General features: G+C 44.2%; 1 protein-coding gene across 1 annotated transcript; it reads left to right on the top strand.

The window, feature by feature from the left end:
• The first annotated feature begins 937 nt into the window (after positions 1-937).
• LOC108255369 (heat shock factor protein 5) lies at positions 938-14,058 on the top strand. The gene is made up of 7 exons (XM_017451296.3): positions 938-1,064; positions 2,950-3,082; positions 4,210-4,730; positions 5,264-5,539; positions 6,634-6,725; positions 6,929-7,066; positions 8,474-14,058. The coding sequence occupies exons 3-7, from the start codon at positions 4,235-4,237 to the stop codon at positions 8,519-8,521; spliced, it is 1,050 nt and encodes a 349-aa protein (XP_017306785.1). The 5' UTR covers positions 938-1,064; positions 2,950-3,082; positions 4,210-4,234; the 3' UTR covers positions 8,522-14,058.
• The last annotated feature ends 1,850 nt before the right edge of the window (positions 14,059-15,908 follow it).

The raw sequence follows: 15,908 nt of genomic DNA on the forward strand, positions 1-15,908 counted from the left end.
TATTTTACAGCTTCTGTAACTTTCAAAGTTTTAATCAATTTAACATGCTGCATGTAATACTTCTCTCTCGATGTAATACACACATTTCTTATATCATTGACTATGTTTACATGGACAGCAGTAATCTAATTATTGACCTTACTCTGAGTAAGACAATATTGTGATTAAGGTGTTTGCATGAGTCGCTTTTGGAAAACTCCTTTCATGTACCTGTTTTACATGTTATAGAACATACGATTAACAGCACGTCATCACGTCACCACGCCACGCCATCCGACGTCCCTCCAGAATTTCACGCATCAACATACAGCTGGTCTTCTTATGGTACCGTATACAGTGTTGCCTGTTTTTATTTAAATTTTTACGAATGCTTCAAGTGCAGTTAATTATTTGTTATGCTGTACGTGCAAATAGACGACTGCTTGAAGCTGTGGGCTGCGTCCCAAACCACGTACTTACCATCTATATAGTAGCCGAGATACATGTATTTCTCCTACTACAGGCCTATAGTAGGCAAGTACGCGGTTTGGGATGCAGCCGTGTGCTCTTGTTTGCCGTAAAACGATTGAGCACTGCTGTCTGTGTACATGTCCTGTTGCACAATGCAGTGAAAATTCTCACGTGATGTTAATAATGTGATTAAGGTGTGTACATGTCTGTAATACACGTCGATAATGCGACTGAAACAGGAGTACTCCACATGTCTTAATTCAATTTGTGTTTACTTCAAGTATGACTTTAATCGGATTAAGGTAATTAAAAATTGCTGTTTACATGGTAGTTTCTTAATCAGAGTATTGTCTTAATCGGGTTAATAGTGGATTATTGTTGTCCATGTAAATGCACTGATTGACCCCCTTCCATACAGACAGCAATACACGATGACAGCAATGACCTATGACATAAAATTCTAAATTCTATATTCTTGATGATTCCTACCAGTCAGTTGGGAGGCCATTGTTGTCCAGAAAACATGAAAAAATGCACACAGCCCAGCCAGGAGACGCCAAATTGTCATGGAAATTAGCAAGGAAACACTCGCAGACCTCTGAAGTCCTCTGAAGGTAAAAAAAAGTTTATTACAGAATGATGGTTAATACAGGATAGAATAAAGCAGGATAGAATAATGAGAGCACTCTGAAGCGCTTGTGCTGAACCACTACTATAGATATGAAACGCAGAGCATGACAAACTTCTGTGTACCAGTAGGAAGCGGTTTGAGGCAGTTCAAACAGGCTTTGTTTCAGGGTCTTAGAAGATGTGCAGACGAACCTTGAACAGAAGAACATGTTTGTGTCTCTGTATAGCAGATAAACATTCTGTACCGATCCAAGTGACATGACATGGCCTTCTTAGGCGTTATCCTCTGATGAGAATGAAACAGAACAACAGAAAATCTATTAAAAAGTAAAAATGAATAATTTCCCTCACAGGTATACCCCGCCTTGTGCCCGATGCTCCAGGTTTCCCGACACCCAGTAGTATAAGCGGTATAGAAAATGGATGGATATACATTTTATATTTCTCAATCAATCATTACAGTCTGTTATGAACTTGGGAATTTCTGTAATATCCACTGAAAAGTTAAGTGTACAGCACAGCATTGTTTTGTCATAGGTTGATATAATCATACCTGAGTGATGAGCCTACATACATAAACATCAAAAGAAAAACAGACTGCAATTCAATCAAAATTTTCCAGATTATGGCTTTACCATATTGTAGTGTTACAACCTGGTACCTGGAACTGACTTTTATATTAAATACAAGTGATCAATACACACTAAAATAAGATGTAATACAACAAAAACACAATTTGCTAAAATTATTTACAAAACAACAACAAAAACATTACAGTTATTATTTTATCAGTATTCATCCCCGTTGCTGTAAAAGCCCAAAATTCGTTGGAGAGACACAAGGCCACAGCTTCACATTTTTGGATTGCTAATGAAGAGTTATATATTAGCACATTTTGTCATAATTTATGGCCTAAAGCTTTTTTTTTCCTGTTAGAGGAATAACAGAGACCCCACTGGCAGTATGTTTGGCACTGCTGACCTAAACGTTCACCGTTTCTCCTACAAAACATGCCGAATAGCATCGTCACTATTTTCTGATGCACGTTAATACGCACCTGGACTTTACTTTGGGATTGAACGACGTCACAGGCACGGGTTATTCTGATTGTATAAATCCACACAAGCTCATTGAATATTCATGAATTTGTCCGGCGCCTCCACCTAACCAGTCTCCTGAATTTAAATGCTCGAGGCCGGTGTGTGCGCGTAACTGTTCCTGACCAGTTTTAATGGTTCTGAGAAGCGATAAGGGAACAGAGAACTATCAAAAGGAACCACATAGCAGGTGTATGTGCTCATATATAAGAAATATTTCACACGTGATCATGTAGCTCTTAAAAATTACTCTGGGTCTGTTTTTGTTTGATTATTTAGGCTACAGCCAGGATGCTTGACAACAACTAACGGTCAATTTTGATAACATTAATGCTATAGCTTGTTATTGTTAGTGATTTTCAGCTGTTACTTAAGATGAATGTATTATGTGTTAGCTAGCCACCTACTATCTAGTTAGTGCTAGAGAGTAATTGTTACATTCAGTCTCCTTTTTTTCACCCAGCTGGCTACAAATCTTTTTAGCTGGTATGGAAATCGATGAAACAACTTTTGCCACCTTGATCAACCCCACTGTCGGTATATATCTTAGTTTTGAAGCTGTGATCTAAGAAACACCAATATCTCTGCCATCGCAGAGGTGAAATTCCTGGAACTTCTTATAAGAAACCGCTCCATGTTGTACTTCTCTCAATGTAATACACGCATTTCTTATATCATTGAGTCCCTTCCATACAGACAGCAATACACTATGACAGCAATACACTATGACAGCAATACACTGACACAATATTCTAATTCTAAATTCTTGAAGATTCCTACCATTTAGTGGGGAGGCCACTGTTGTCCAGAAAACCTGAGAAGACGTACGCAGCCCAGCCAGGAGACGCCAAATTGTCGTGGAAATTAGCAAGGAAACACTCGCAGACCTCTGAAGTCCTCTGAAGGTAAAAAAAGGTGTATTACAGAAAGATGGTTAATACAGGATAGAATAAAGCAGGATAGAATAATGAGAGCGTTCTGAAGTGGTTGTGCTGAACCACTACTATAGATATGAAACGCAGAGCATGGCACACTTTTGTGTACCGATAAGAAGCGGGTTGAGGCAATTCAAACAGGCTTTGTTTCAGGGTCTTAGATGTGCAGACGAACCTTGAACAGAAGAACATGTTTGTGTCTCTTTATAGCAGATAAACATTCTGTACTGATCTAAGTGACATTACATGTCCTTCTTAGGCGTTATCCTCTGTTGAGAATGAAACAGAAAAACAGCAAATCTATTACAAAGTAAAAATGAAAATTTCCCTCACAGGTATACCCCGCCTTCTGACCGATGCTCCAGGTTTCCCGACACCCAGTAGTATAAGTGGTATAGAAAATGGATGGATATACATTTTATATTTCTCAATCAATCATTACAGTCTGTTATGAACTTGGGAATTTCTGTATTATCCACTGAAAAGTTAAAAGTGTACGGCACAGCATTGTTTTGTCATAGGCTGATATAATCATACCTGAGTGATGAGCCTACATACATAAACATCAAAAGAAAAACAGACTGCAGTTCAATCAAAATGTTCCAGATTATGGCTTTACCATATTATAGTGTTAAATCCTGGAACGTGGAACTGACTTTTACATTAAAGTATGTTTGCCACTGCTGACCTAAACATTCACCGTTTCTCCTACAAAACATGCCGAATAGCATCGTCACTATTTTCTGATACAAGTTAATACGCACCAGGACTTTACTTTGGGATTGAACGGCGTCACAGGCACAGGTTACAGGACCACATAGCAGGTGTATGTGCTCATATATAAGAAATATTTCACATGTGATCATGTAGCTCTTAGAAAGTACTCTGGGTCTGTTTTTGTTTGAATATTTAGGCTACGGCCAGGTTGCTTGACAACTCTAATGGTCAATTTTGATAACATTAATGCTATAGCTTGTTATTGTTAGTGATTTTCAGCTATTACTGAAGATGAATGTGTTATGTGTTAGCTAGCCACCTACTATCTAGTTAGTGCTAGAAAGTAATTGTTACATTCAGTCTCCTTTTTTTTCACCCAGCTGGCTACAAATCTTTTTAGCTGGTATGGAAATCAATGAAACAACTTTGGTCAGCTTGATCAACCCCATCTACTTCCCTGGCAAGTTGTGGCATTTGGTGAACGATCCTCAGATTCACTCAATCTGTTGGGATGCCACTGGGGAAGGAATACTCATCCATCAGCTACCCTTCGAAGCTGAAGTGCTATTGTCCCAACCCAGACAGGTGACCGAGTATTTCAGAACGACAGACTTCATCAGTTTCGTTCGCCAGCTGAACCTGTACGGTTTCAGAAAAAAACGCACAGACCGTGACGTCTCAGACAAGCATCCCAACATCTCATCCATTAAGGCCCAACTGCACCACTTTTACAACCCGTACTTCAAACGGGATAAGCCTGAGCTTCTACTCAAACTAAAGCGACTCACGCGTCTCAACAAGGCCAAGCTCGCCGGGATAGAGGTGACCAACAGGAAGTCAAAACCTTGCCATAATGTGATGCTGAATTCGCCACAGGAAACCTCTGCCTTAATGAAAACAGGTTGGTAGTGTTTCAACGAGCAGATAAAAAGAATAGGCAGAATATATTCATTCATTTCAACTTTAACCTAGTCAGGTTCATTACGGATCCAGGGCCTATCCTGAGAAAACTGGGCATCCTGAATGGGACACCAGTTCATTGCAAAGCACCGTGCGCACACACACATTCACACACTCATTCACATATAGTGCCAATTTACCATAAACACTCCACTTATAACCTGGAACCTGGAAGAAACCCACCTCAACCCTAGTCCACAGGTTTCTCCGCCACTGTGCGAATTATTTAAATATAATATATTTAAATAATATATTTGAAAGACTGGATAGAGAAATCCATTAGCCTTTAAAAAAAAAAAAAAAAAAAAAGATTGTGCATATATAGGAATGTGTAGAAAAAAAGAGAAAATAGACAAATATAATGAGAAAGGGTACGTCATTTTGCTAGTACAGTGCCAGCTAGATAACTTTGTGGCCTCGGTCATCATCTGTAGTGTTAGTTTATTAATACTTGACTTGTTTCTATCTGTTCAGGTTCAGTCTTGCTTGGACATCAGGGAACCCCTTACCATCATCCCTGTAATGGCCCTCAGCAGGAGAAGGAGTGCGACAGAACATCCAATTCCTCCCAAGCATTTGTAGTGGGCCATGTTGATCCTTCTCCAGTTACTTTAAACACTAACAACGCTGTGCCGGTCCCTGTGTCCCACCACTTCCCAGTGGACTCGCCGAGTGCACATCCCTCCAGCGTCATGCACATGCAGCAGGGCGTCATGCCTCATCACTCACAGCATGGGTTTTACACACCAGGTGATGATGATTTAATACATTTTGTCCCCTTTATAATACTTGTGAGCTCAGCCTTAATTAGTATAAGCATTCGATTTGCACTCTACTTTAGTAAATACAATAGTATAGTGCATTATTCTGACGTGTAGTTTAATTGTATGCAATTTAGGATGGAGCCCAGTCCATTGTTTCACAATTTCAGTGTTGGTGTTTCAGTCTATCTGTCTATCTATCTGTCTATCTGTCTATCTATCTATCTTTTGTCCCAAATATACATTTTTAATAGATAAAAATTAAGATAACCAATATCAGTCAATATAATTCTATGTTTTGATATTAAACCTTCAGTGCATAATTCAGATATTCAGAGTCTTCTAATGAGTCATTCTAACAACTGTTATATGTTTAATGCCAGAACACCGTAGTTCTAAAGTTAGAATAGAAAATAAATGCTGTAAAAAAAAAAAAGCAAACAAAAATTTAAATTTTAGATTTAAATATCTATTAACAGCTAATAATATCTATCTAGCAACTAATATTTTACTTGAATGTGTCCCCTTTCACCAGCTCAAACTTCTCAGCATTAAATTAAAAAGGGCTGTGGGAGTGTACAGGAGTGGGGTATCAACACCATTACAGTCCATTTTCAGAACATGATTGTCCCTCATGTCATTAGTCTGTACCTATAAGCAGGAAGTCCCACAATGCCTTGCATAAACTCATTTTTAACATTAATTGAGTGATTATTACCCCGTGGTGCTTGGCAATGTGGTGGATTTTAAAAAACAAACAAACATATTCTGTTGCTTTATGCAGCAGATGCAGGCACAGCTTAATGCATTGTTGTTTTAGTGTGGCTTAATCATGGTTTATCATTTTACATATCTTCCAGGTTATTTGTACAACTCAGGAATAAAACAAATTGAATTTTTTACCTTTAAAGATTGACATTTCAACATATTATTTAATACAGTAGGCAAAGAATGAACAAAAACTGTGTGCAGAGGGGCTGCAGGAGCTGTAATATCGTTCCTGAATAATCTATCTTAGTGATGTGGTGTTTGTCTTACCAAGAAATGAATTGTTTATTAACATTCAATGTTTCCCACCCCCAGTGAATCAGTGCCCTAGCCCAGACTTCTTGGATTCTAAAGTGCCAAGCTTTCAACAACCAGCTGCTTCCTACTCTCCTTGTGGCTATTACCCTGTAAGAACTGGGAACCCTTTTTAAGTTTATGTATTGTTCTGATCACTAAAAATGACTAGTGTCATTATTTTAGCCAGTGTAGGCATGTTAAGGTTTGATGGTACATGTTGCTGTATGAAGGGAATTCTGGGAGGTCAAAGAGTTAAAAGTAAAACCTTGATGTGTAAATAATATTAATATGAATTTTCCCACTCATTCCTCAGGACTACTCAGTCGGATACGCTCATCCGATTGAACAGGATCCATACTGGAAAGCAGGTGATATTCCAGAGTCCAGAACGAGTGACATGAAAGAGAAAGAGGAGCTGGACGATAATTTAAAACTGGTGGAAGAATTACAGGTCAGATTAGATAATTTCCCATCAATAACAGCCCCGAGTGTGTATCTGTGCTTACAGTGTAGTCAGAGCTGCCGTAGTACCATAAGGTCCAATAATCGGAATCCAGGACCAAGAACTGTTTATACAGTTCAAGAACATACAGTGCCCTCCACTAATATTGGCACCCTTGGTAAATATGAGCAAATATAGCTGTGAAAATTGTCTTTATTGTTTAACCTTTTGATCTTTTGTTCAGCCTTCTTTGCTTATATTTACCAAGGGTGCCAATATTAGTGGAGGTCACTGTATGTGATTTTAAATCTCACGTTCTCATATCAAACTCATCAGAAATCATACCAAATGCTAACATTTCGCATTTCTACCACACACTGTTAAGTCTTGTTGTTTTTTAATACTCAACTGTAGTGATGCACCAAAATCTTTGGCCAGTTAATCAGGATTTTTTCATTTCTTAACCTGTTTATTTGCATAATTTATGCAATTTTGATTTGACTTTCAGGAAAACTGAATTAGGTATGGAAAAACACTGACACCATATTGTAACCATAAAATGGTTGCAGTGTAAATCTGTGTAGCCACCATTGTTAATCCATATTATTCATTATATTCATTCCTTATTTCTGTTCTTGCACCTGTTTTAAAATAATCAGCACATGACTGAACAAAACTTTTTTGTCATGAATTTGCAATCAGAAATTTATAGACTTGTTTGTGACGTAATGGATATGAGTTTATGGGTGCGTCTCAATCAGATCCATAGTTCATTAATCATGACACTGATCAGGGAGTGGTCCATTTGAAGGGCTGTCTCACTTGCCAAATCCTACCAGTGTGCACTGGGACGTTTGCTCCCTAAAAATCCCACAATGCACCACGAAGATCAATGAGCATAGATGTTCATTATTTTCCCTTACTGAAAATGACACCATGTTTTCAGCAGCCTCTCAGATTGAACAATGTGGCGGACGAACGCTGTTGTAGCTCTCAAATGATTACTTCCGTTAGTGATTTTTAACTTTATTTAACGTTCTATATATTTTTTATTTGAGTCTAATGACTTTAATGATTTTATAAAAATCTACTAACTAGTCTACGAACCTACTTGAAGTACCATGACAGACAAATTAATGACATGTAATGTTAGAAAGATGTCTGTCCTGCATGTTGTGGTTAAGTGCCAGTGGTGATGTTTTACAACGCGAGTACGTAGTCATGTTACTGGAAATTGGCTCATCAGTATCCTAATGTGTAGTGAGTCAGGGTCTTTACCAGTGCCCGAGCTCATGTACACCATATACTGATTCACCACCTAGGGATCTAGGGAGCTGATTGAGACGCTCCCTACTATATGTTTTGTGTAATGTCAAACATTAATTTTGGTGATTTCTATATATTTTATTTATTCAGGCTGATGTTGAGTTCTGGAAGTTGCTGCAGCAATCAATCACCTGTTAAGACAGCTTGACTAGGGAGCACATTTTATTTCGAGTGTAATGACTGGAAATGTTGCCTTTAATCCTTTTCCTGACAATGATTCACATGACAGCAACATGAGTTGATTATTATCGCTTTCCAGGTATATTCCTTTGATACGATATATCAGGAAATAGGTAATCCTTAATGATCAATAAATTTCACAATTATTTCAGTATTCTATTGAAACATCATTTTTTTTTCTCAAATAAAACATTTTTTCTTAAACGAAGCAAATGCAATAAACATTGTGTTACGGAGCGTAGACGGAGACAAGCGCAGGCAAGCGGAAAGAAGACGTGAGACTGAGCATGAAATGAGAATCGAGTCGGGATAGAGCAGGTAAGCTAGGTATCAGGGGCGTAGGCAAAAGCGTAGTGAAAGACGAGCGTTAAGTCGAGCACCAGGGAAAACACTTCTAGGAAAGTCGGCTTGGTAAACAAACAGGGACAAGGCTGCTGAGCGGTTACTTCGCAAGCGGCTAATGCTAGGGAGGCCGTTATATAACCTTAGGTGTCTGCAGGTGTTCGTAATCAGAACTCCGGCGATGGGCATGGGTATGGCTGGGAAGTGTCGTCGTCCTCCTCCGCCAAGTCCCTGGTCGGCACTACACGTTGTGAGCTGCCGCGCCGATTTCGCCGTGTTGTAACAGACCCCCCCCCCCCCCAAAGGTCTCACTCCAGGAGCCAAAGTTCCCCGAGGCCCCCCCCCGGGCCGGTTTGTCTGGATGAGCCGCATGGAAGTCCTTACACAGGCTTGCGTCCAGAATGTCTCGGGCTGGGACCTAGCACTGTTCCTCTGGTCCATACCCCTCCCAGTCTACCAGATACTGAAGTCCTCCCCTCCTCTGTCTGGAGTCTAGAATGTCGCAGACGCGGTAGGCTGGGCGGCCTTCTATCTCCAGCGGTTCCAGTGGGGAGTCCTCTGGCACCGCTGTGACCAAGGGCCCCGAGGTCACAGGTTTGAGAAGTGAGACGTGGAAAGACGGGGTGATGCGACTGTGTCTCGGAAAGTCCAGACGATGCATGACCTCATTAATTTGCCTTAGAATTCGGAAGGGCCCGAGATATTTTGGTTGAAGTTTTGTGCCCGTGAGGGGTGATCTCAAATCTCTTGTGGAGAGCCACACCCTGTCCCCGGGTCGATAATTAGGGTGAGCCCTCCGGCGCCGGTCAGCCTTTCGTTTAGCGATGTGGGACGCCTGCACCAGCTGTTGGTGGGCACGCTCCCAGACCCGTTCACTCCGGCGGAACCACTCATCCACTGCTGGCGAGTCCGTGTGAGACGCGTTCCTGGGGAATAATGGTGGCTGGTAACCCAAGACACACTGGAACAGGGTGAGCTGGGTGGCGGAATGCCGTAGCGAGTTCTGGGTGTATTCCGCCCATGGTAGGTACTGGCTCCAGTCCCCTGGGTTGGTGGAGCAGTAGGTCCGAAGGAACCGTATGACTTCTTGGTTGGCCCATTCTGCCTGTCTATTGGCCTGGGGGTGGTACCAGGAAGTGAGATCAATGGCGACCCCCATCTTCCTCATAAACACTGGCCCAAACACGCGATGTGAACTGTGGCCCCTATCAGTCACAATCTCCTTGGGTATGCCAAAGTATACTCCTATTGAAACAGGAGTTCTGCCGTGGTGAAGGCGGATGCGGTGGCTGGTAACGGAATTAAGCTCAGGGATTTCGAAAACCGGTCTATGACCACCAGTATCTCGGAGTTCCCCGGCGACTTCGGCAAGTCGGTTATGAAGTCAAGGGCCAGATGGGACCACGGACGTTCAGGTATGGGTAAGGGCACCAACTTCCCAGCCGGAAGCACACGTGGTCCCTTGGACTGGGTGCAAGAGGAACATGAGGATACGGTGCGCTGAACCTCTCTGGGCATGTTGGGCCACCAGTACTTCTTGGCCAGCAGTTGGTAAGTGCGGCGGGCCCCCGGGTGGCCCGTGGCCAAAGTTGTGTGGGCCCAGGGGATGAGTTCGAGACGGTACCGCTTCGGCACGAACTGTTTGTTGGGAGGACAGGCTGCTGGGATTTGGGAACTGGGGATATGGGCTAAGTTCTGTTCTAGGGGCCACTCCAGGGTGCCCACTATGCAGGAGGGAGGCATAATGTAATTCTCTTGCTACAACGGCCGCTCTGGGGCATAAATGCGAGACAGGGCATCGGCCTTTGAATTCTTTGAGCCAGGTCAGTAAGACAGGGTGAACTGGAAGAATAGGGACCAGCGGGCTTGGCGAGGAGTGAGACGTTTGGCGGTTCATAGATATTCCAAGTTCTTATGGTCTGTGAAGACAACAAATGGGTGTACTGCCCCCTCTAACCAGTATCTACACTCTTCTAGAAGTTCACGGTTCCCCACATCATAGTTTTGCTCTGCTGGTGACAACTTCCGGGAAAAAAAGGCCACAGGGTGTAACTTGGGTCTCTCGCCAAACCTTTGCAATAGAATGGCTCCCACTCCCACTTCCGACGCGTCGACCTCCACGACAAACGGTCTGGAGGGATCCGGGTGTCTGAGGATGGGAGCCATGGTGAAAGCCCGCTTAAGTCTCTCCAGAGCCTCCTGAGCGACTGGGGTCCAAAGCAGTTGCCTGGGCTTACCTCTCAGGAGCGACATCAGGGGTTGCGCTAACCTACTGAAGTCCCTAATGAATCTTCGGTAAAAATTTGCGAAGCCAAGGAAACGCTGGAACTCCCTGATGGTTCACAGAGTGGGCCACTCCACGACCGTCTGAATCTTACGTTGGTCCATGGCGACTCCCCTTGGGCTAATGATATATTTCCCAGGAAAGACATTGTGTGCTGATGGAATTCGCACTTCTCGGCCTTTATGTAAAGCTGGTACTGCAGGAGGCGTTGCAGTACGTGCTGGACATGCTGGACATGCTCTTCCAGGGAGGTCGAATAAACCAGAATGTCATCGATGTAGGCAATAACGTACCTTCCCAGCATGTCCCTCAGAGCGTCGTTGATCAGGTTCTGGAACACGGAGGGGGTGTTAGCGAGCCCATACGGCATGACCAGGTACTCATAGTGTCCAGAGGTGGTGCTGAAGGCCGTTTTCCACTTGTCCCCCTCCCTAATACGAATTAAGTTATAAGCGCTGCGGAGGTCCAGCTTAGTGAAGAAGGTGGCGGACCATAACTGTTCCAAGGCTGAGGGGACGAGAGGCAGTGGATATTGGTGCTTAACGGTCACTTGGTTGAGGGCCCAATAATCAATGCATGGTCGGAAGCCCCCTCCTTTCTTCTTCACAAAGAAGAACCCGGCAGACGCAGGGGATGTGGACGGTCGAATGTCCTGAGTACCTGAAGGTACTCCTCCATGGCCTGCTGCTCCGCTTGGGATAGCGGGTACACACAGCCCCTAGGTAGGCTGGCCCCGGGAAGGAGGTCAATGGCACAGTCGTAGGGTCTGTGAGGCAGGAGACAACTGGCCCTCTCCTTGCTGAACACCTCATGGAGGTCGCGGTACTCTGGGGGGATTTTAACCGGGACAAGCGACAGGGGACTCTCCACAGTCGTGGTGGCCAAAGGGACCGCAGGGCCCCTCAAACAATTATGCGAGCAATACGAGGACCATTGGGCGAGTTGCTTGTCAGTCCAGGAGATTTGGGGGTTGTGCTGTTCTAGCCAGGGGAGTCCGAGGATAACGGGGTGTCTGGTGGAGACCGTGAGGTAGAGGACCAGAGTTTTGTGGTGAAGGGCGCTAACTTGAAGGCACACAGGGTGTGTGCTGTGAGATATTACGCCTCCCCCTATAGGTGACCCGTCTATGGATTGGAGCTCACGAGGACGGAGGAGGGGATGTATTGGAAGGCCGAGCTCCTGCGCCGTGTTCTCATCTCTGAAGTTCTCCGCTGCTTTGCAGTCGATGAGTGCTGAAAGAACAAAACGGCCTGAATGTTCTATTACAACTGGTACAGAGAATACGTGAGCTGTACGTGACTGTTTTGGACTCACCCGGGCATGACAAGGTGGGTTGTCAGTGCACCTCCCAGTCCCTCGGCGCCTTCTGTGCAGGCATTGGCGGATGGCGTGGGTGTCCTCACCGCAGTAGAAGCACCGGGACTCATTACGTCTTCTCTCCCTCTCCTCCTCGCGGGCCCGTGCCCTTCCGAGCTGCATGGGTTCACTCGCTGTGCCCGGCTCAGCTGGCAGTAAACCGTGCGGTACGGGGCGGTGGGTATGGCGCAGACGATCCAGCCTTATAGTCAGAGCCACGAGGTCATCAAAAGTTAGCTGTTCACCCCGACAGGCCAACTCTTGCAGTAACTCCGGATCGAGGCTGCGGCGAAACGCGGTCTTAGGGGCTGGTTCGTTCCAGCCGCTTCGGGCAGCGATAGTGCGAAAATCCAGCGCGTACTCTCTTGCGGTACGCGAGCCCTGTTTGAGTTGCATGAGCTCATCGCCAGTCTCCCAGCTATCAGGAGAATGGTGAAAGGCGCGCTGGAACTGGGCAAGGAAGTCATCTAGCGAGGGTCTGACACCACCTCCTCGCTCCCACTCCACCGTGGCCCACGCCAGGGCTGTTCCGGAGAGAGTAGTTTCATGAAATGGGTCAACTTACGGACTTCAGGCATCTCTGGGTGGCTCTCAAAGAACAGCGCACATTGTAATATGAAGCCCTTGCATCGCTCCGGCTCCCCAGCATATCTCTCTGGTGTGGGCAGAGGCTTGTTGTGAGCCGTCGGCGCAGGAGTGTGAACAGCCGACGCTGGAATGTGCGCAGCTGGCGTCGGCTGAACATGCGCTCTGGAGGTCGGCGGTGGTGACATGAGAGCCGGGGGTGTGGTGTTGGCAGATGCGGAAACGCTCAGTCGCGAGACTTTGGCACACAACGCGGATATCTCATCCCGATACACTGCTAGCGCGCGGTTTTGTTCCAGGATGATACGTTCCCAATCCGGGGTGCCCGCTGCCTCCATAGTACGGCAAAGTAATCTGTTACAGAGTGTAGTCAGAGACAAGCGCAGGCTAGCGGAAAGAAGACGTGAGACTGAGCACGAAATGAGAATTGAGTCGGGATAGAGCAGGTAAGCTAGGTATCAGGGGCGTAGGCAAAAGCGTAGTGAAAGACGAGCGTTAAGTCGAGCACCAGGGAAAACACTTCTAGGAAAGTCGGCTTGGTAAACAAACAGGGACAAGGTTGCTGAGCGGTTACTTCGCAAGCGGCTAATGCTAGGGAGGCCCTTATATAACCTCAGGTGTCTGCAGGTGTTCGTAATCAGAACTCCGGCGAACTCGAGCACGGGTATGGCTGGGAAGTGTAGTCCTCCTCCGCCAAGTCCCTGGGCGGCACTACACGTTGTGAGCTGCCTCTCCGATTTCGCCATGTCGTAACACAATGTACAACTTCAAAATTATTAAAATGTCTAGAAATAGGTTTATAAATCTTATTTATTACTTACAGTACTAAATTTTTAAAAATGTTTTCTTTGTTCTCTTATAATGCACAATATCTTTTTACAGCTACTGTTTTCTCTGTTCTTTTATTTGCTGATGTGTAAAGCACTTTGACCACTGTTTAATAGTTTATATAATTATAAATGATTAAATGTCTGTTTGTATGAATTTAGCACTTGTGCATGTCTTTTATTTAAGAAAACTTAAACAAAATGCTTGATGTATTTATTATACTTATTTGATTTAAATATTATTTTTAGCTGTAGTTTGATTCAATAACATAGTAATATTTTTAAGGCAAACTTAAATATTTAAAAAATAAACGCTTACAAAGTGCTGATGCTGTTGTAGAAAATTAATCAACACCTTCTGACCAATCAGATTCAAGAACTGAACAGTGCTATGGTATAATAAGTGACTATACTATATATATATATATATATACTTAGTAATAATATTGACTATATACAACTTAATAATAATAAAAATAATAATAATAACAAAACAATAACAACTAAAATCTTATTGTAACGAAACAGGACAGTGGGCAGGAAGTAAGCGCAGGAGCGCTGTCTTTATTCATAAACAAACAAAAACCAAACACAGGGAGCGCGGTCTATACGGGACTAGTGAGTAAACATGAAACTAGAATCGAGGCAGGAAATGGGACATAACAACAAAGACCACTTAGCATGCTAAACCTAGATGCTACACCCTCAATACTGGTGACTCTCACTCTCAAGTATCTAGCTACAAATAATATCACGCGATGTGTGCATCCACCAGAGGGGTTTAAATACCCAACATAATTAATACTAAACATGGACACCTGGGGCAAATTAACGACAAACTCAAACATGAAGCGAACAAACCAAAACAAACGTCACGTGTCCACTTCACCCAGTTCAGTCTCTAGTAAGCAGCGCCACAGTGCCATCTGCTGGCCGTGGTGTAACAGAACCTCCCGGAGCACCAACAACCCCCCTCCAACGGGGGTCCTGGACCCCTGGGAAAGCTGTGTCTAGCTGACACAGAAAACGAGGCGGCCTCAGCCGGGCAGCAGACTGGCGGAGCACCACCCCCGGCGGCACGAGAACGCTGGGCGCAGCCTCTGATGGCACTGGAACGCTGGGCGAAGTGTTCAGCAAGGCTGGAAGGCTGGGCAGAGTCCCCAGCGGGGCTGGAACTTGGAGGGACTGGAAGTGGACTGGGACTGGAAGTGGACTGGAACTTGGAGGGACTGGAACTGGACTGGAGCTCAGGACAGCCTCCTCGGCCAGACTTGGCAGCGGGACGGCCTCTTTGGCCAGACTGGACAGCGGGACGACCTCCTCAGCCGGGCTGGACAACGGGACGGCTTCTTCGGCGGGCAGGAGCTCCACAGCCGAGACCTCACCGTAGGCCTCCAGTTGGAGCTCCGAGGTCGCCGGGTTGACCTCCGGGGGGAGCTCCACAGCCGAGACCTCGCTGTTGGCCTCTGGCTGGAGCTCCGCTGTCCCCATTAATTAATTAAAAGAAAAAAAAAAAAAAAGAAAAAAAAAAAAAAAAATATATATATATATATATATATATATATATATATATATATATATATATATATATATATAAGCAAAATGCTGAGATTTACTGTTCATTTAATTCTGCCTCACTAAATAACATCAAAATTCTAATTCCTATTTTTCGGCCAAAAATAAACTTGTGCCCCCTCCAGTGTACAAACAGCAAAATTGCAATGTTCTAAAGGTCAAATACATGACATCCAATCAAATTATCCTGTCTTTCATGGTCAAAACTGCATCCACTCACAGTCATGCGTCAGTGCGCATCGTACCGCATGTCATTTATCGTCAGCACACAGCTATGTGATGAAGTTAAGTAATAGCTCGTAACATTAAAATGGAGATGTGGCTACAAAGATATCGGCCCGCAAACACAGTCCTCTGACAGCAGTGGCCCAGGTCC

Source organism: Ictalurus punctatus, chromosome 22, assembly GCF_001660625.3.
Source record: "Ictalurus punctatus breed USDA103 chromosome 22, Coco_2.0, whole genome shotgun sequence".
In the NCBI taxonomy this organism is placed as follows: Eukaryota; Metazoa; Chordata; class Actinopteri; order Siluriformes; family Ictaluridae; genus Ictalurus; species Ictalurus punctatus.